The sequence below is a fragment of the Microcebus murinus genome, chromosome 5 (genome assembly GCF_040939455.1).
Source record: "Microcebus murinus isolate Inina chromosome 5, M.murinus_Inina_mat1.0, whole genome shotgun sequence".
Taxonomy (NCBI): domain Eukaryota; kingdom Metazoa; phylum Chordata; class Mammalia; order Primates; family Cheirogaleidae; genus Microcebus; species Microcebus murinus.
Genome location: NC_134108.1, coordinates 88,960,285 through 88,980,400, shown reverse-complemented (window position 1 = coordinate 88,980,400; position 20,116 = coordinate 88,960,285). Strand labels below are relative to the sequence as shown.

General features: G+C 39.0%; 1 protein-coding gene across 1 annotated transcript in view; it reads left to right on the top strand.

Annotated features, from left to right (window-relative positions):
- PRIM2 (DNA primase subunit 2) overlaps positions 1–20,116 on the top strand; it is a 278,889-nt gene that overhangs the window by 224,203 nt on the left and 34,570 nt on the right. Inside the window, exons 11-12 of the mRNA XM_076003253.1 lie at positions 13,131–13,257; positions 19,533–19,615. Of these exons, the coding sequence (XP_075859368.1) occupies positions 13,131–13,257; positions 19,533–19,615 (210 nt within the window). The remainder of the gene's footprint in view (positions 1–13,130; positions 13,258–19,532; positions 19,616–20,116) is intronic.

Below are 20,116 nucleotides of genomic sequence, written 5' to 3'. Positions count from 1 at the left end.
AGACTTTGGTATCAAACTGGACTCAATTCTGAATACAGCCTGGAGAAATGGGGATTTATAACCAAGGAGCAAGGTGGATGAAAAATTACTGAGAGGAAAGAAACATCAGGGGTAGGGGGAGTGTGGTTAAACAGACCTAACAGAATTCTTACTGAAAGCAGGCCAGGGTGATCGGATACCAAGGGTAGTGGGGTGAGGAATTTGATCAGACATTGAGGGTGGAAAGTTCTCTCTACTGAGAGATTCTTGCTACAAATAGGCTGTTCTGTGGGTGAAATAGTCTTGCTAAAAGGGTAGGGAGGTGGGAGAAGGAAAAACTCCTAAATTTAGGGACAGAAAAATGAATGGGAAGACTAATCTCATGTGAGGAAAAGTCATAGTGAAGGCAGAGAGTAATTGGGAAGTCCACGAGTGGGTGGTGAGAGTAGAGAGAGCCCTTAATGTTCTTGAAAGTATCTTTGGTTAGAGCAGGCGTCCTCGACCTACGGCCCGCGGGCCACATGTGGGTGTTTTTGCCCTTGTTTTTTTACTTCAAAATAAGATATGTGCAGTGTGTGTAGGAATTTGTTCATAGTTTTTTTTTTTAAACTATAGTCTGGCCCTCCAACAGTCTGAGGGACAGTGAACTGGTCCCTTGTTTAAAAAGTTTGAGGACCCCTGAGTTAGAGGATCCCAGACTAGTGGGACTGACTCCCTAATCATGGCATAGAGAGGTGAGGCAATCAGAAATTAGGTAACCATGTCCCCCAATATCTCACAAAATTGAGAAACCTCTCAGTTGTCATTTTGTTTCAAGGGAGAGGAAAAAGCTGAATTGTAGAGGCTCAGTCTGTGAAGATAATTTTATCTGCACCTGACATATCATGACCCAGATATTGAACACACAGTGAACATAATTGAATTTTGTCTCTAGAAACCCTTGGCCCTTTCTTGCTATTGCCTTGAGAAGGTATTCAGTGTCCAAAAGGGAATTGTTATAACTGTCAGAGCATCGAAGGTGGTTATCTACATAGTGGATTACAGTGACGTCTCCTGGGAATTTTAAGTTCATTAAATAGGCATTTAGGGTGCACGAGAAGTATGTAGTAAATCCTGGGGGCATAGCAGTTCTGGTGTATTGTTTATTTTCTCATATGAAGACAAATATTGGAATTCTTTATGAAGGGAATTGTTAAAAAATGGCAGAACACAAGCTGATGACTATGAAATATCGCATGTTGGAAGAGATAACAGAGAAGGTGGCATTAGGATTAGCACCAAAGGAAATCCAGGTTTGACAATTTTGTGGACAAGTCTCAGATCTTGGACTGATCTCCTTTCCCTTTCTCATTTGGCCTTTTAATGGCCAAATGGGAATATTGCATGGATTACAAGTGGGGACTTGGAAGCTTTTTGTCTGATAACCTTGCATTGTTAGGGGGAGCCCTTCAAGTTCTTATGGTTTTAAATGATATAGGGGAATCCTGGGAAGAGGCATAGAAGGATCTCTTTCTACGTAATATGGGTTCTGTATCCCATACATGTCCAATATTGGTGGAGTCTTTTGCCCATGAAGGAGAGCAATTGTCTAATAGTTGATTTAAATCTTTAATTAAGTAGGTGATAGGTTGAAGGAGGCAAAGGAATTTCCCCTTGAAGGAAGTCAGACACAACCATTAGGGAAACATAGACCTGAATGAAGGGCAAGACTCAGGGACCTATAGAGGGAGTTCTGCAGGAATTGTTACACCCCAGTTCATGAGAACATACCTTCTTAACAGGTTTACTGGGGTAGAAGAAATTTGTGTTGACCTTTAAGAGGTCACATAGAAATATGGGAATGGGATTGAGGCAGGTCATGAGATAAATTATCAAAACCCATTGCTGGCACAGTTGGGTGAGTCTGAGGAAGGAGTACAAGAAATGAGGTGATGTTAAGGGTAGAATATATTGCCTTGGGATGGATGAGACACATAGTGCCCTTCAACTTGTAGCATCATTTATTCTTGTAAGTCTAGTGGTAGTTGAGGGCATTGAACATTTACTTTCCCAGAGGAAAATCAATAGTTCTCCAGTAAGGAGGAGACTTTTTCCCTCCTTTTCAGGGCTGGGCAATTCTGAGTCCAGCGTCCTTTTTTCCTCATAATATCATCATGTGTCCAGATCAATGGGAGACTTCGTGGTGGAGCTTGCTGTGAGTTAAATTTTTCAGACCTTTCCAACTGTTTTAATGGGAAGGTCATAAGCTTGCATTGTATATTTTCCAATTTTTTTGAAATGTTAATACTGTCTTCATAATGCTGGGCTAATGTCTGGAGCCCAGGCATGTATGCATTTTGCCAATTAATATTATTTTCTGCAGTGTGTCACAAAACTGCAACCTGAGACTATTTACAAAGCTTGTGTGGCCAGAGCAGAAGCTGTTTGGGAAGTCGGTTGAAGCCCCGAATGATCTTTCCATGTTGTCTCTAAATGATGGTGGTAGACACAGTTTCATCCCATTGTTGTTTACAATTTTGAATACATGACCAATCAGTTTTGATGAGATAGATCTGAAGAATGGCTCTTAGTCATTTCTCGCTTACTCTCCTCAGGGAATTATAGGTAGTCTGAGGACCCTTGGAGGTCTTCAGAAATAGTAGTCCATTTGTCCATTTGGCTTTTTCAAACCAAGGGGATGCATCTCTAGGCACACACAATATGCAGATAAACTGATAAAAATCAGCAAATCCCAGAGAATATGCTCCTAGAATGATTCTAAATTGTTCAACAAACCCCTTTCCTTCCTGGGGTTAGGAAAGTCTTTGATAATGGAATAATTTGGACAGAGACCAAGGCTTAAATGCTTTCTCCTCTGTTGGCCTCACTTGGGGATGGGTTCTGGCCGACCCTGGGCTTCATGTGTACAGGACAGGGACCCTGGGAAACTTACAGGTAGTCGAGGGGCTGAGGGTAGAGATGATGGAGGACACTCTGGGAGAGAAGGTATGAGGGAGGCTGGGAAGGGAAGGTGGAGGTGCTGTGGTGAGCTCTTGGTGGTTTACTGAGAATATTTTTCTGAAAACATTATTTAAGAGACTGTAGTGTGAGGGAGGTTTGAATTATTTAGCTTTTGTTTTTGTTTTTTTGGCTGTTTCATACCAAGTGAAATAAGTAGTGGACCACTGTACACCCAGAAGTTTTTTTTTCCTTTTTGCTCTAGGGCTCTTCTTACATGGACCAATTTAGGGATATCCCAGGAGCCCCAGAAGAGCCACTGCAGCTAAAGAGAGTTTTTAGTAAGGTTTTTCCAGTGAGAAAGAAAGCAGACAGGCCAGGCGCTATGGCTCACGCCTGTAATCCTACCTCTCTGGGAGGCCAGCGGATTGCTCGAGGTCAGGAGTTCGAAACCAGCCTGAGCAAGAGCGAGACCCCGTCTCTACTATAAATAGAAAGAAATTAATTGGCCAACTAATGTATATAGAAAAAATTAGCCGGGCATGGTGGCTCATGCCTGTAGTCCCAGCTACTCGGGAGGCTGAGGCAGGAGGATCGCCTAAGCCCAGGAGTTTGAGGTTGCCGTGAGCTAGGCTGACGCCACAGCACTCACTCTAGCCTGGGCAACAAAGTGAGACTCTGTCTCAAAAAAAAAAAAAAAAAGAAAGCAGACAGTATTTGGGACTATAGTGGCAAAGCACATACTCAGCAGGGATTTGAGCAGAGGCTATTTCAGTTGACTGAGAACTTCCCACGAGAGAAGCAAGATTAAACAGAGAGAACAGAGAAGCCTCATAAAGAGCCAGGGAAGAGATTTCCAGCTCAGGAGTCAGGGAATGAATCCCTACTTGAAACAACAGAGCTGGAAAGAAAGACTTCCAGCCCACTAGGTACCTTTGCCTTTCAAAGAAGAAGTCTTGGCCTCTAACCCAGCTTCAGACACTATGATCAGAATCTGAAGACTCAAAACCTGTCCTTACTGTGGTTCAGGGGACACTTATCTGGAGCACTGGATTGTGGAGTCACACTCACCACCAGATACCCAAACGAGCAGGCAGACTGGAGACAAAAGTCTCCATGTGTGCTGAGAGTTGGTTATTGTATCTGAGGGTCCAACAGTGGTTTGGATCCAGATCAAAATCATGGACCAAAAACTGTTAAAGAAAAACCAGAGCTGGCCATTATTTAAAGCAGTAAAAGCAGATTTTATTCAGAATATAACAGGGGAAGAGAGCCCAGTATAGAACTGGGCTCAATTCCAAATAGAGCTTGGGTAAGTGGGGATTTGTAGCCAAGGAGCAGGGTAAGGGTCTGTGGATGCAAAATTACTAAGAGGAAGGAAACGTCAGTGGGGGGAAGGAATTCTGGTTGAACAGACCGTATGGGTTTCCTGCTACAGGCAGGGCAGGGTGATCGGATAGCAAGAGTGGGGCATGAGGAATTTGATCAGATATTGGAGGAGGGTTTCTCTCTAAACTGATTTAGCAAGATTCTTGCTGCAACTGGGTGATGCTAAGAGGAACTCTAAAGTCTGAGGCCTAGTTGAGAAGAGGATTCAGAGAGTCTGACTAAAGTTTAGTCAAGGAGGGGGTCTTATCACTGTGCACCAGACATTATACCAAGTGCTTTATGAAAATGAGCTAATTTAATCCCCACCCAACCCTATGTGATAGATATAACTCCTTTTTTATATATAAGGGAAATGTTGGAGAAAGGTTAAGTAACCTGCTCAAGGTCACCCAGCTAGCATGTAGCACAGACAAGATTTAAACTTGGGTATCTTATTTCAACGCCATTATCCACTAGGCATTATGGTTAATAATGGGCCCTTTGGGGCCTCCAGGTCTTCTTCAGTTGATGTTTGGTTAGAATATCTGTGATGTCCCAGGGACCTCTAAGAATTAAACTGTGGCTCAAGAGTTAAAGGGGAGTATTTGGAATCTATAGATGGCTGATTACAAAATTAGTTTTACTGACAGTAATTGAGTAGTTTAGCACATAAACACTTAAAAGGGAGGCACTACGTATTAAATGCCTATAACATGCATTCTGGTTATTAAAATTATAAGTAAAACTTCAAGGTAGTGACCCAAGACATCATCAATAGATCAAAAAATTATGGCAAGAATATGTGCTAAGAAAAGGCCACAGGATGATTTCATGCTCTTTTCTGGGGGCGGGTTCATTTATATGTATGACCCTAATGCTAAGCTTGAGTTCCTGTTAGTATTTGTGGTAATTAATTTCCTGGGACCTCTTCTAATGTTTTTGGTATGGTAAGTTCTGGGCATTGCTGAGTAATAGTGAGGTCGCTTTATATAATAGTTTAGCAGACCCTCCCTCTTTTGTTAATATGTAAATTAGAGTTCCAAATTCTTGAGAGTAAGAAATAATTATCACTAAAAAAGAATGATTGAAAATGTCTTCCTTAAAAAAATGCCATATTCTAAAAAAGAAAAAAAGCCATATTCTTACAACCTGATCTCTACCCATATGTATTAGCTGTTTTGCCTCATTTAGGTCAAGAAGATTTTCTCATTTGAATATAAATCTCTTTCTGAAAGGTACCTACTTTTTAACCATTCTCACTTATTGTACAAGTTGAGCTTGACCATGATGAATAGCAATTTCTGTTGCTTTGAAAGTAGGAGTAATACTTGGTCTTGGGTTGTTAGAGGGGAGGGTGACACAGACTTTATTCTGAGAAAAAGACCTTGCACTGTCTAAGCAAACAATGGTGTCTGAGTAGATTTGGGCATAAATACTTTTAAAAGTGTAATTAGAGGCTAGGCTCACACCTGTAATCCCAGCACTTTGGGAGGCTGAGGTGGGAGGATCACTTGAGGCCAGGAATTCAAGACCAGCCTGGGCAACATAGTGAGAAAAAAAAAATTAAAATAGCCAGGCATAGTGACACACACCTATTGTCCCAGATACTTGGGAAACTGAGGCAGGACGATCACTTGAGCCTTGGAGTTTAAGGATACTGTGAGCTATGATTGTGCCACTGCACTCCAGCCTGGGCAACAGAGTGAGGGCGTGTCTCTTAAAAATAATTAATTAAAAAGCATAGTAAGATAAGGTCTCTAGACCCTGAGGGGGACTGGGAAAGAAGACAGAATTGTGAGAGAGACTGTGTTGAAGCAGGATAATGGTGTGCCTGCTTTGTAATTTTTCTTGAGTTCAGTTGGTAACAACAATAATGCCATTGAAAATAATTTATTGCTGTCTTTGGCAGAAATGCATATTGATGTGTTGCCAGTTGCACAGCCAGGATGTGGGGACTAATTTGGAAGGTTGCAGACTGCCACTCACCCACCTTCAGACCTGTCTTGACTTTCTGGCTTTTCCCAGCACTGGACAGAGTAGGAGGAGCCAAGACAGAAAAATGTGTTGTTCCTTTAGTTCTCCCCACTTCTTCCCATATGAATGCTGAAAGACTTTCCTTTGAGTTGTGGATATGAAGACCTAGAAAATATTTTCTTAAAGATACTTCCCAATAAATACACCTTCTGTTCAATATTTCATGGGTTTGCCAATTTGAAAACTAGAGAGGAGAATTTGTGTGATAAATACATGGATCATTTGAAAGCTTAGTAAGATCCAAATTTTTGCCATCCATGTACAAAGGTAGTAAATAAATTGGAAAGAAGAAGGAGCTAAAAGATAATAATTTTAGCTTTTCTCTTTTAGTGAGAATAGATTTCCATTACTTTAAACAGAATAGCTGACCCAAAAGTTCTTTTGTTCTTTTCTAGTGAACATACAGAAATCTTGCATCTAATTAAATTCAATTCATACCTGAAAGTTTACATAAGAAGATTGATTATAGTTAATGTTTGTGACTAAAGAAACAAATGGAAGTTGTTTATAAAAGATTTGCTGGAGTCAGACGTGGTGGCTCACACCTTGAGGCCAGGAGTTTGAGGCCAGCCTGAGCAAGAGTGAGACGCATCTCTACAAAAAATAGAGAAATTAACCAGGTGTGGTGGTGCATGCCTATAGTCCCAGCTACTTTGAAGGCTGAGGTAGGAGGATTGCTTGAGCCCAGGAATTTGAGATTGCTGTAACCTAGGCTGACACCATGGCACTGTAGCCCTGGCAACAGAGCGAGACCCTGTCTCAAAATAACAACAACAAAAAATTCAAAAAAGGTTTGCTGGAAAATTTAACATTCTGAGTAAAATTTAATGATGACTTGAAAGTCTTTCTTTTTTGAAAATTTTCTTTTAGTTGAAATGCCAATTGATTGCTTATGGTCAGATAGGTAGTTGTGAAGCCATAAATAGAATTTGGCAAGCTGATTCTAAAATTTATATATAAAAAGAACAAAGCAGGAGGACTTACATCATCTGACTTTGAAACTTACTTTAAAGCTATTGTAATCAAGGCAGTATGGTATTGGCAAAAGGACAGGCATATAGCTCAAAGGAATAGAGTGTCCAAAATTAGGCCCTCACATATGCAGTCAAATTTGACAAGGATGCCAAAGCAATTTAATGGGGAAAGGAAGGTATCTTTAATATATGGTGTTAGGAAAAGTATTTAATCTACATGGGGGATAACGAAGAACTTTGATTCTTAGCTTATACCACAGACAAAAATTAACTTGAGATGAATCAGGACCTAAACTTGAAAGCTAAAACATTACAGCTTTTAAAGGACAACATCTTTGCAATTTATCTTAGAGAGGACACAGAGACCACTACCATTAAAAAATTGATAAATTGGGCTTCATCAAAAATAAAAGCATCTGCTCATGAGAAGATAATGTCAGGAAAATAAATAGGCAAGCCACAGAGTGTGAGAAAAAATATTTTTAATGCCTGTGTTTGAAAAAGGGTGGCTTGTATCCAGAATATATTAAGAAGTCCTACAACTGAATAATTAAAAGGTGGCAATCTAATTTTTAGGATGGGCAAAAGATTTGAAGCAACACTTCACAAAATAAGGTATATCTGGTCAAAAAGCACATGAAAAAGTGCTCATCATCATTAGTTATTAAGGAAATGCAACATGAGATACCACCGCCTACCCATTAAGATAGCTAAAATGAACAAGATTGATAACACTGAATGTCAGGGAGAATATGGAACTCTCCTTTATTGCTGGTGTGGATATAAAACAATACAACTACTCTGGAAAATTGTTGGCAGTAACTACACCCTATGTATTTATCCCAGAGAAATGGAAATATATGTCCACAAAAGTTGTATGTAAGACTGTTCATAGCAGCTTCATTGAGTGAGAAGAGCCCCAAAGTAGAAAACTCTAGTGTGTATGGTAAGAAAAACAAACTAGCAGTTGTCTCATAGTATATTCTCAACACAGACCATTCTGCAAACAGATGTGGGGATTTTCTAACACCAGCTGGGTGACTTACAATTCAATTCTGACACTAACCAGAGTTAGTGCAGCCAGACCCCTCATAGGTTGAAGGCTCAGTTTCACAAGACTACCCCTACTTTAGACACCAACTGTAGGTTCCCAAGTTACTCACAACTTCTGTCCAGCTTGGCTAGAAATTGGAGGTTACCACAATGCCCTTCTTAAGTTTGATGATTTGCTAGAGCATCTCACAGAACACACGAAAACACTGTTTACCAGTTATTAAAAATAATATTTTAAAGGATTCAGATGAACAGCCAGATGAAGAGGTGCTTTGGGCTAAGTATGTGGAAAGGAGTGCAGAGCTTCCATGCCCTCTCTGGGTGTGCCACCGTCCTAGAATCTCAATGTGTTTAGCAACCCAGAAGCTCCCTGAATCCCTTAGTGCAGGGATTTTTTTTTTTTTTTTTTTTTTTTTTTTTTGAGACAGAGTCTCCCTTTGTTGTCCAGGCTAGAGTGAGTGCCGTGGCGTCAGCCTAGCTCACAGCAACCTCAAACTCCTGGGCTCGAGCGATCCTTCTGCCTCAGCCTCCCAAGTAGCTGGGACTACAGGCATGAGCCACCATGCCCGGCTAAATTTTTTTTTATATATATATCAGTTGGCCAATTAATTTCTTTCTATTTATAGTAGAGACGGGGTCTCACTCTTGCTCAGGCTGGTTTTGAACTCCTGACCTTGAGCAATCCGCCCGCCTCGGCCTCCCAAGAGCTAGGATTACAGGCGTGAGCCACCGCGCCCGGCCCAGTGCAGGGATTTTTATGGAAGTTTCATCACATGGGCACAATCATGTTGCCTCATTAGAAGAAAAGATACTCCTAGTACTCAGGAAATTCCAAAAGATTAGAAGCTCTGTGCCAGGAACTGGGGCCAAAGACCAAATATTAGAACAAAAGATGCACCTAGCACCCTATCATTCAGGAAATTACAATGATTTTGGGAGCTCTGTGCCAGGAACTGGGAGCAGAGACCAAATATATATTTCTTATTATATCACAATATCACACCCAAATGTCCATCAGCAAGAACTCAGATAAACAATCTAGTCTATCCATATACTAGAACACTACTCAGCCATAAAAAGGAACAAACTACTGACACATATAATGGCATAGATAAATTTCAGAAAGCCTTAAAAGACACGGAAGAAGACAGACACAAAACACTTTATACTGTATGACTTCATTTATATAAAGTTACAGAATAGCTAAAGCTAATCTATGGTGAACAATCAGATGAGTAGTTTCTTGTGGATGTGCAGGGGAGGGGAAGAGTGTTGACTTAGAATAGGCAAGAGGGAGGTCTATGGGCTGATGAAAATGTTCCATCTTTTGATAGGGGTATAGGTTATATGTTAATACTTGTAGTCATTTGCCAAAACCAATCAAACTACAGACTTGAGATCTGTACATTTCACTATATATGAATTATAACCTCAAATTTAAAAATCTCACAAGATTTAGCATAGTATTTTCCCATCTCTCATTCTGATTCTCTTTTCTACTTTCCTTGAAGCATTAGCCCAGTTCCACTATACTGAGCAGATTTTTGAAAGTAAAGTTAATTTTATTATCTTTTGATATGTCCACTACACTCAATAGAGGGCATCATTTGAATTCCGGTTCAATCTTTACTGTTGTTATGGTGAAGAAGAAAAGCCATCAAGAAGAACAAAATGGCATAGCAATGTGAACTTGCGATGATTTGGCAATTTTTTGAAGTTATTTAATCCTGATAAATTCAAATCTCATGAAGTATATTTATTCATTCATCCTTTCAGCCATCAATTCATTTGCTCTTTCATTCAAGTGAAGGTTATTGAGTCCCTCCTGTGAGTAGATGTCTGACATTGAATGGGCAGGCTTAGATGAGTTCACAACCAAGTCTCTGCCCTTAGGGTTTTTATAGTTTAGAAGTGATAAATGCAAAAATAAGTTCTAATGCAACAAGAAATGTAAAGCACTCTACAAACTGCCACTGCGTGTTCTTTTGAAGAAGCAATATCCTTTGCCTGGGGTGCCTGTGGGAAGGTTTTATACAGGAAATGACATTTGAGCGAGGTTTGTAAGAATAGTTTGTCAGAGTTGTGGACGGGAGTTGGAAGAAGGGAGGACGTTTTAAGCTGATGACTAGAAATTTAATTAAATAGTTCAATGAGTCTTTTATCCTCCCTAAACTTTTTTTTTTATTTCAGCATATTATGGGGGTAATCCCTAAACTTTTATGTGAGGATTCTGTTAATATCTACTGATGATAGAAGCCTTTATCATTGGCATAGTTAATGTTTAAATTTGGACACCACAATGTTTATCTTTTTCTTACCAATGACAAGCTAATATCTATTGAGAACAAAGGATGTAACAGGCATGCTGCTTAATGTTTTTTTTTTCTTTTTTTCTTTTTTATTTCAGCATATTATGGGGGTACAGATTTTAAGGTTTCAATAAATGCCCATTTTCCCCCCTCCCCCCACATGCTTAATGTTTTAATTTAATTTTCACGGCAACTCAATGCATTAATACTAATACCCCTATAAACTGGGAAAATTGAGGGCTGAAGTCACACCCTTTGTAAGTGGCTGGGCTGGAGATTCTTTCCCAGGTCTGTCTGCTTTCAAAGCCTGAGAAAGAGAGAGCAAAGGGCAACTCTGCCATAGTGAGGAGCCTGGGGTCACTTAAAATAGGAAGGATTTAGCTGTTTTCCAAAATATGGCCTGCCCACATTTTGCATTCCTTTTAAGTTTCAATTCAATAGTCACTATTCTTTATAAACTCAAAATAATCTGTTTATTTTTAACCTAACTACGTAATACTTTCTAGTATTATCCTTAGCAATTTGGCGTATGGAAATTTGCTGATTAATCCTTATCTAAGCTTTCTAGAGTATCCATTTTATAAGTTAAATTTAAAGAATCGTGGCAGTAAAAACTGTAACCTCTTTATTGCCATTTTGCTCTTAATGATTAGATTTAGAACCTTGAAGATGTTGCCCTTTCAAAATGACTTGTTATGTAGGCGCTCATGCTTCTCACTACTTAACAAGTATTGCTTAAAGTGTCACGTGGGAACATTGATGTGCTCCACAGCCACTCACAGCTTCTGACAGTTCAGTTTTTGAAAGCCTTGGGAGATCTCTGAGTAGTAAAAGCAGGTGATAATCTAAGATTGTACTCCACTATAAATACGGCAAAGCTTTTCTTTTAAACCAACATGTATTTTTCAGAGTAGAAGATAAATTTTTGACTAAATCTGATTTGCCATAGTCTAAAGTTCCTTTTAGAAACTTGCTTTCTAGTCTATAGTTTTTGCCCAGTGATCACCTGACACAGTATATTCACCCTAGCTTCTACCTCCTTCCCAGGAAAGGTTGGATTTTTGTCTTAAGATTCTACCAGTATTGAATATTTCCTCTTGCCAAACATCTTATCAAAGGTACATTGTCTGCCTTTGGTGGACTAGCAGAATATGGATTGCTATGCCAAATGGCTATCACCTAACAGTGGAATTAGACAATTGTTAACCATCAGACGCTGGAAAACATTTAATGGAAGTGGGATAATGGGACAGTACCCTTTCAAATGCTGTAGCAGACCAAGGAGTACTTTACATTCAAGTAATACATTTTTCATGCATATTGATACTGAGCTGTGTGCAAAGATCTAATAGACAGATCTTACCTCAAGGAGCTTATGGTCCAGGAGGAGCTAATCACCTATGTGAATAGGTGATTAATAGAAAATAGACTGATAATGTTTCATAAGAGAAGTACAGTTAAGTGCCATAAAAATCAAATATGTAGTAAAGATAAATCTACAGAGGAATAAGTATAGATAAACTGCTATTGAAGTCTAGAGGAAGAAGAGATTACTTCTGATTTGGGGCTTCAAGATGAAATAAGGTCTGAAAGAAATAAGCTATGTCCTAAAAGGATTTAATTTGAACCTATGATTTTAAAATATCTTATTAGTAAGAAAGTGTAGTATTATGAAAAGAACATAGGCTTTGGACTCAGACTTGCCTGTACATGATCTTTGAACTCTGCCTTTTATTTACAGCTGTCTTACATCATGTCGCTTCATTTCTTTGAACATCAGTTTTCTCTCGTGTAACATCACAGGGGAGTTGTGATGGTTTAAATGACTAAATGGGATTATATTTTTTAAAGCACCTAGCAAAATGCCTGGCACCTAATTGCCTTTCAGTAGATGTTAGTTCCTTTTATTCTCCTATCTGACCCATTTCACAGTCGCTTCCATCGCATTGGCTTGTTTTATAAACACGAAGGCAGGGATCCCAGTAGTTCATTTACTCATCAAGCATTTGCCAACTACTTGCTTTGTATGGTGGAAATGCAGAGGAAGGGATTAATTATTTTAAGAGGCATTTCGGAAGTAGAATGGGTAGAACCTGGGAATTCAGGGAAAATCAGGGAATAGAGAAAGGGATAAACTGATTTCATCTAGTATAATCTCTGGAATCAAACTAAGAAAGGGCACATTGACTGCTTTTCTCAGGAAAGGATTAGCCTTAGCTTTAAACATGTAAGGTCTAATAACATTAGCTGTTTTCTACCTGAAAAATTTGTTTTCTATAAGTTTTGCACCTTTTAAAAAATTATTTGTATCATAAAGGACCCAACTGCTATATTTGGCATGAATATACATCTCTCCATGAACGCTGAATTTGTTCTAGAAAGCATCACTTTGCACTCTGATTCTAGCTGGCATTGCTGACATCACTAGTACAATTATTGGCTGACTTTGTCCCTTCTTTCTTTTTCTCCCAATCAGTTTGATAAAGGTTACTCTTACAACATCCGTCATAGCTTTGGAAAGGAAGGCAAGAGGACAGACTATACACCTTTCAGTTGCCTGAAGATTATTCTAACCAATCCACCAAGCCAAGGGGATTATCACGGTAAGTGCTTCCACTGGGTATGTTGGCGAAGTACAGAAACCAAGGAGCTCTGTAGGAAACACTGAGACAGTGTAATGGCTTTTTGCATTACTGGCAGGACCTAGTTTGTAGCTTATGTCAGTCATCAGTGTCAAGCTCGAGCTCCATTACTCTTACAGCGATTTGTCTTATTACCGAACTAGGTCAGGCAAGAGAAATTCATTCAGCTGCACTCCAGTTTGTGCTGGACTGGGCTTTTCAGTTCTCAGTTTCTGCCTTCGCCTGCTGTTCTGTCTTTCTCGTGTTCTGCAAGTGTCTTAGAAGACTGATAACAAGTTTTTCAAAGCTTTTTATACTTGGAAAAAACTCTCATTTTAGAATAGATTTATTAATTTCAAAAGGGTAACTGCTAAGGAAAAGGATGTTTTATTCTCATTACTGTCATCTGATTAACAAAGATTTAGCGAACAATTGAAACAAGTAATGATATCAGACGTATCTATCATTTACCTGAGTCATTAGTTTTTTGTTTTTTTTTTAAATATATGTCAAATTGCTCTCTGTAGACTTCTAGTTCAACAACTTTTTTTCTAAAAGAATTTTCTAAGCATATCCTGAATAGTACCTCATTTGTCTGGTGTGTCAGAGAGTGTTTTAATGTACCATACTAGTAAATTTTCCAGATTACCAACGCTTAAAACTTTTTTGTTTTAGAATCTTAAATGAAACACAGTTTTAAAAAAAAAAGACCACACACTTTCAGGCTGTTAAATATCAAATAATCACTAAAACAACATTTTTAGAAAGATGTTCCACATGTCCACAACATTAAAAAAATGCCTATACATTCATTATTTAATAGATAGAGAGATGGCCAATACTGGTAATATACATTGAGTGGTTCTTATCACTGTATCATTCCCTTGAGGTACTTTAAGAAATGCAGATTCTCAGGCCCCACCCTTAGCTATATAAAATCAGGCTTTGTTTGCAAGTTCCCTGGGTGATCTTTATATCTTCTAAAGTTTGGAAACTCTGGATCTGATGCTTGCTCAGTATCTTCAAACTGTGAACTTTGCTAATGCTTCACAACCCTACAATGCCCCCCCCCCCATCTTAGGTGGGACAGGGTGGCTAGAGGGGACTAGAATTGGGTATTTCCCTCCCCTTAAGTAGATTAGGCTCTGATAAAATAGTTTCTCCTGAGGGCAGACCTTGCCAAGAAGAACACAATGCTCTAGTACTGCAGTCCCCAACCCCCTGGACCACAGACGGGCCTGTTGGGAACCAGGCTGCATGGCAGGAGGTGAACGAGGTGAGTGGTGGGCTAGGAGAGAAGCTTCATGTGTATTTATAGCCGCTCCCCATCACTCGCATCACCGTCTGAGCTCTGCCTCTTGTCAGATCAGCAGCAGCAGCAGCTCTCATAAGAGCGAGAACCCTACTGTGAACTGTGCGCGTAAGGGATCTAGGTTGCATGATCCTTACGAGAATCTGATGCTTGATGATCTGAGGTGGAGCTGAGGTGGTGATGCTAGCTCTAGGGAGCAGACGCAAACACAATTATCATTAGCAGAAAGGTTTGACTGCACAGAGACCATAATAAATCAATTCCTTGCAGATTCATATCAAAACCCTATCAGTGAGTGGCAAGTGACCATTAAGCTGCATCTGGTGGCAGGCTTTCTAGTGGCAAGTGAGTCGATGCACTTCAATTGTGCAGCTGCATCTGGTGGCAGGCGTTAAATCAGAATCCGACACTTCTTTTGGGCCATACATGGCCCGTCCATTATTTTATTTACCACTTTAGTCTGCACCTCTTTCCCACATTGTGCACTTGTCCTAGTCACAGTTTTGGTAAGCCCACAAGCTAACCCTAGCAAAAATGAGTGCAAAACAAATGTCGCTGGAGAACTTCTTTGAAAAGGGGGAAAGACCCAACGATGAGACAGCAAAAGACTCTTAAGACTGCCAACAAAATGAAAACTACATTTAAAAGAAAATACTAAGAGTCCTACTTAAATTATAGGTTCATTGCAACAGGCGATTCACATTCTCCCAGCCCGCTTTGTATATGTGGAGACCAGCCACCCAAGGGAGCCACGAAACCTTCAAAACTGCTTCACCACGTGAAGAACAAGCACCCAGAATTAAAAGACAAGCTTTTGGAGTTTTCCAAAAGAAAAAAAAATGTGAACACGAAGAACAGAAGCAATTACTGAAGGCTACCACTTCATCAAATGTGTCTGCACTGAGAGCATCACTCTTGGTGGCTAACCGCATTGCTAAAGCTAAGAAGCATGTTACTATTGGTGAAGAGTTGATCTTGCCTGCTGCTAAGGACATATGCCACAAACTTGTAGGGCGGGCTGTAGTTCAAAAGGTGGCACGTGTTCCTCTTTCAGCTAGCATCCTCTTTCGGCTAGCACCATAAGTAGACGAGTTGATGAAATAGCACAGGATATTGAGGCACAGTTGTTAGAGAATTTAATGAGTCACTATGGTACACAATCCAGGTTGACAAGTCTACCAGTGTTGACAAGGCAACAATGCTTGTTTTTATGCAATGTATTTTTCAGGAAGTTGTGCATGAGGGTATTTTATGTGCACTTTTGTTGCCAGCCAACACCACAGCTGCAGAACTATTCAAGTCTTTGAATGATTACATATCAGGAAAACTGAATTGGTCATTTTGTGTTGGTATAGCTTTCTGGTTTCATTACTCGGGTCAAGAAGGTCGCTTCTGAATGCAAGTCTACGCACTGTGTCATTCATAGAGAAATGCTGGCTAACTGAAAAATGTCGCCTGTACTAATCAGTGTTTTGCAGGATGTGATTAAAATTATCAACTACATTAAAGTACTTGCCCTTAACTCATGTCTGTTTGTGCAACACCCATGAGGATATGGACGCAGAGCACACACCTCTCTTATACACAGAAGTGAGATGGTTTTCTGAAGGTAGATCACTGGCCAGAGTTTTTGAGTTACAAGAGCCGTTCCGGAGATTTCTTTTAGAAAAACAGTCACCACTGGCTGCACATTTCAGTGACACAGAATGGGTTGCAAAGCTTGCTTACTTGTGCGACACATTCAACCTGCTCAACGAACTCAGTCTGTCACTTCAGGGGAGAACAACAACTGTGTTCAAGTTGGCAGATAAAGTGGCCGAATTCATAGCCAAACTGGGATTATGAGGGCGACGAGTGAACTCTGGGATTTTTGATATGTTTCAAACATTAGCAGAGATTTTGAAAGAGACTGAGCCAGTGCCGCCTTTCTCCCAGCTGGTGCATGATCACCTATCTCAGCTTTCAAAAGAGTTTGAGCATTACTCCCCAACCACAAAAGATCCCCCCGAACTGGGAAGGAATGGTTCTGTGACTCATTTGTGAATAAGCTAGGTAACTTGATCAACTTCGTGCTAGAATAGGAACAACTGCTTGAGATTGCAAATGACGGTAGCCTTAAAAGTACGTTTGAGACAACTTCAAGTCTCCATATGTTATAAATTAAAGCCAAGGTGGAAAATGCTGAGATGGCCACAAAAGCACTGAAAAGCCTGCTTCCATTTCCAACATCCTGTCTTTGTGAAGCAGGATTTTCTGCAGTGACAGCAGAAATGAGATTACGGAGTAGACTGGACATAAGCAACACACTTTAGGTGTCACTGTCTCCCATCACCCCCAAATGGGACTGTCTGTTTGCAGGAAAACAAGCTCAGGGTTCCCACTGATTCTGCATTATGATGAGTTGTATAATTATTTCATTATATATTACAGTGTAATAATAATAGAAATAAAGTGCACAATAAATGTAATGCGCTTGAATCATACCGAAACCATTCCCCCCACCCCTGGTCTGTGGAAAAATTGCCTTCCATGAAACCAGTCCTTGGTGCCTAAAAGGTTGGGGACCACTGCTCTAGTATATTTTGAAATGTTTCCTTTTCTGCTCCTCCCACTGGAAGCATGAGGATATTTTCTCTGCTGTTTACTATGAGGTAGAATTCCTGGAAATAAAACTTACGAAAGTATGGGGGCCCCCCTAGGATAGGGGTTATGATGGGGGCCTCTTGGAGTTTTTAACACTGAGACATGTCCACACTAAGACTCCAGCAATTTGTCAAGTATAGTTTAGGTTTTCCTACCCTGGGACTGGTTCCATGGAGATTCTACTTGTGGGTTTCTGCTCTAGTAAGTTGTAATTCTCTGTATTTGCCTGTTTTTCTCTCCAGTTTGGGGGGACATGGCTTGCCCTGTGACCTCACTTCTCTGTTGGATCTAAGAGAGCTTGTTGATTTTTTAGTTTGTTCAGCTTTTTTTCTTGTTTAGGATGGAGTGGCAACTTCTAAGCTCTTTATGTACTCAACCAGAATCTGGAAGTCAGTCTATCCTTTTTTGTTTTATGGTATTTGCAAAACATTTCTGTCACCTAGGTTGATGTTATTTCATTAACCAACAGAACCTGAAACAGTTGTTCAACCAGTTAAGAATCTACATAGGTATAACTATATTCTGGCCTATGTTTAGTCATTTCTTTCATAAATGTATGTTGGGAAGCTTTGCCAAACAATTAGTTCTAATTAATGTTAGTTGTATATGCATTCATCTCATCTTCTGTTATCTTGTTAGTTCAAGCCTTTCTAATTAGAAAATCATGCCCTTTAATGTGGAAAATAGAGGCAAAGTAGGTGTTGACAAGTTCTATTTTATTTTTATCGTCTATTAAAATAACACCAGCTTCTCTGTTTCTTCTATTAGGGAGCATAGCTTCATAAGACCTTTTTGTGGTCAGTAGCATTTTGGCAATCTTTAGTTTCTTCTTGGCTTCATCCTTTCTGACCTTTCATACAAGTCTAGCCATTATTTAAAATGTAATTTGGATAATTCAGGTTAGTCTGTCTCCTTTTTTTGCCTTTTAATAATTCTAGGCCTAACCAAGAACTCTTTGTGGACTCCCCTTTCTATCTCATTGGGATCCTTTGGAATTTTGTTATCAGATTTTTCAAGAATAACAATAGCTAACACATGTTGAGTGTATACTATGTACCAGAAGCATGTAAGAGCTTTATATTCCATTCTCATAGGAAATTTGTGATGTGGGTGCTATTATTTTCCTTATTTAACAGGAAGTAAAGCCTTCTCAACAAAAATATAAAAAATTTGTCGGGGTCTTCCAACTATTAATAGTAAATGGTAGTCAGATTCAAACCCAGGCAGTATAGCTGCAGACTCTGTGTATTACACAGTTTCTTAAGATGTTTTCTTTTACTAAAAATTATTAGTTTTAATCTGAATAAATTATATACATTTCATAGGACTCCATAGTGTTATAATGGATGCTTTTATTTATAGTTAGGATTTTTAGTAAATACATTTGTTTGGCATCTTGGCTCTTTTTTTATTTTATCATTAACCAATTTCCCATTGATTTCATTAAAAATACACAGTTGTTTGTGATTAACTTACAGATCCCTCATCTGTATGACTGAAAAAATTAATCAGACTTTCCTGTATTAAATTTTCAAATAAATAATTTTGATTTACCATTACAGTTTCTTATTAAAATATCTAAAATTTTCTAGATTTTGTCCTAAAACAGCTTTTACATTTCAATCCTTCTTATATTCTTATTTATGCAAATATTTCTAGTAGTCCATCTTTATTTTTCTCATGAAATAATACAGAGATGACCTGTATCTACTATAAGTTGTTTTTCTATGAAACAATTTATTTGTCCATCTCATTTCCTTCTGTGATTCCTTTAAATTTATACATATTCTACTCTACAAGAGATGGGCATAGAATTTACATTTGAAAATCATGTGGAACTTTTATATTTCTCAGAGTTTGCACATTTTCCCTTATATTATCTATCCATATTTGTTATATTATCCCTTCCCTCATATGCCTTTTATGTCAATTTTTAGATTAGAAAAAAGGTGAGATTGTTTAAAGTTTTTAGGTAAACTATTATAGCTTTTTGCGATTATTTGTGTTTGTTAGCAAGTAGCATAATTAAAGCTGTTTTCTTCTACCTAGTGGATGGACATCTTAGCCTGAGAAAGTGGCAATGTTTTATATAACTCTTGAGCCTGTAGAACCCTGATAAACATACAGCGAAGTTGTCATTTATATAAAGAGAGGAAAGCAGTTGCACCCATGGGCAATTAACTTTTTTATTAATAAGCTGTTAGACGATTAAGGAGAGCTTAGACAGTCTCTCGAGTGTGGTATTGTACTAAGTTCTGGGTAAATAACCTCGTTTCTGTGCTGGCTTATTTTTTGTTGTCAGGGTGCCCATTCCGTCACAGTGATCCAGAGCTGCTGAAGCAGAAGTTGCAGTCATACAAGATCTCTCCCGGAGGGATAAGCCAGGTAGGTCAGAATCTGTTCTGCATCCTCAGTAATGAGGCATCTGACAGATCCTCCAGTTTTATTGAAGGTTCTTGCATTGATGTTGTGTACTACTTGTCAGGCCTCACCCCAGACATTCTGTCTTCAAGATGAATTAAGCTAAAGCCTGGGCTTTCCCAGTTTAGAATCTTTAGAAATTCTAGTTCTTCTGTCTGCTAGGCTGCTTTTTAAAATTTTTTTTCTTAGTAATAAAGGAAACTGGAAACCTTCCCCCTGCCTTAATTGGTTTTACTATCTCAATTGAGGACTACATTTTAAAAGATTAAAATTTTAGAACAATGCATTGAAGCTTTTTAATGAAGCTGAAAATTAATGACAGCATATTTCATTTTGAGAAACTATTTTCTGAGCAAACAATAATATAGTGCATACTGGCTGAATGTTCTGATAGGCATCAGTTGTTGCTATGTTTAGTCTACACTTTTGTTGGTAGTTCATTAGATCTAATAGTCAAACACTTTT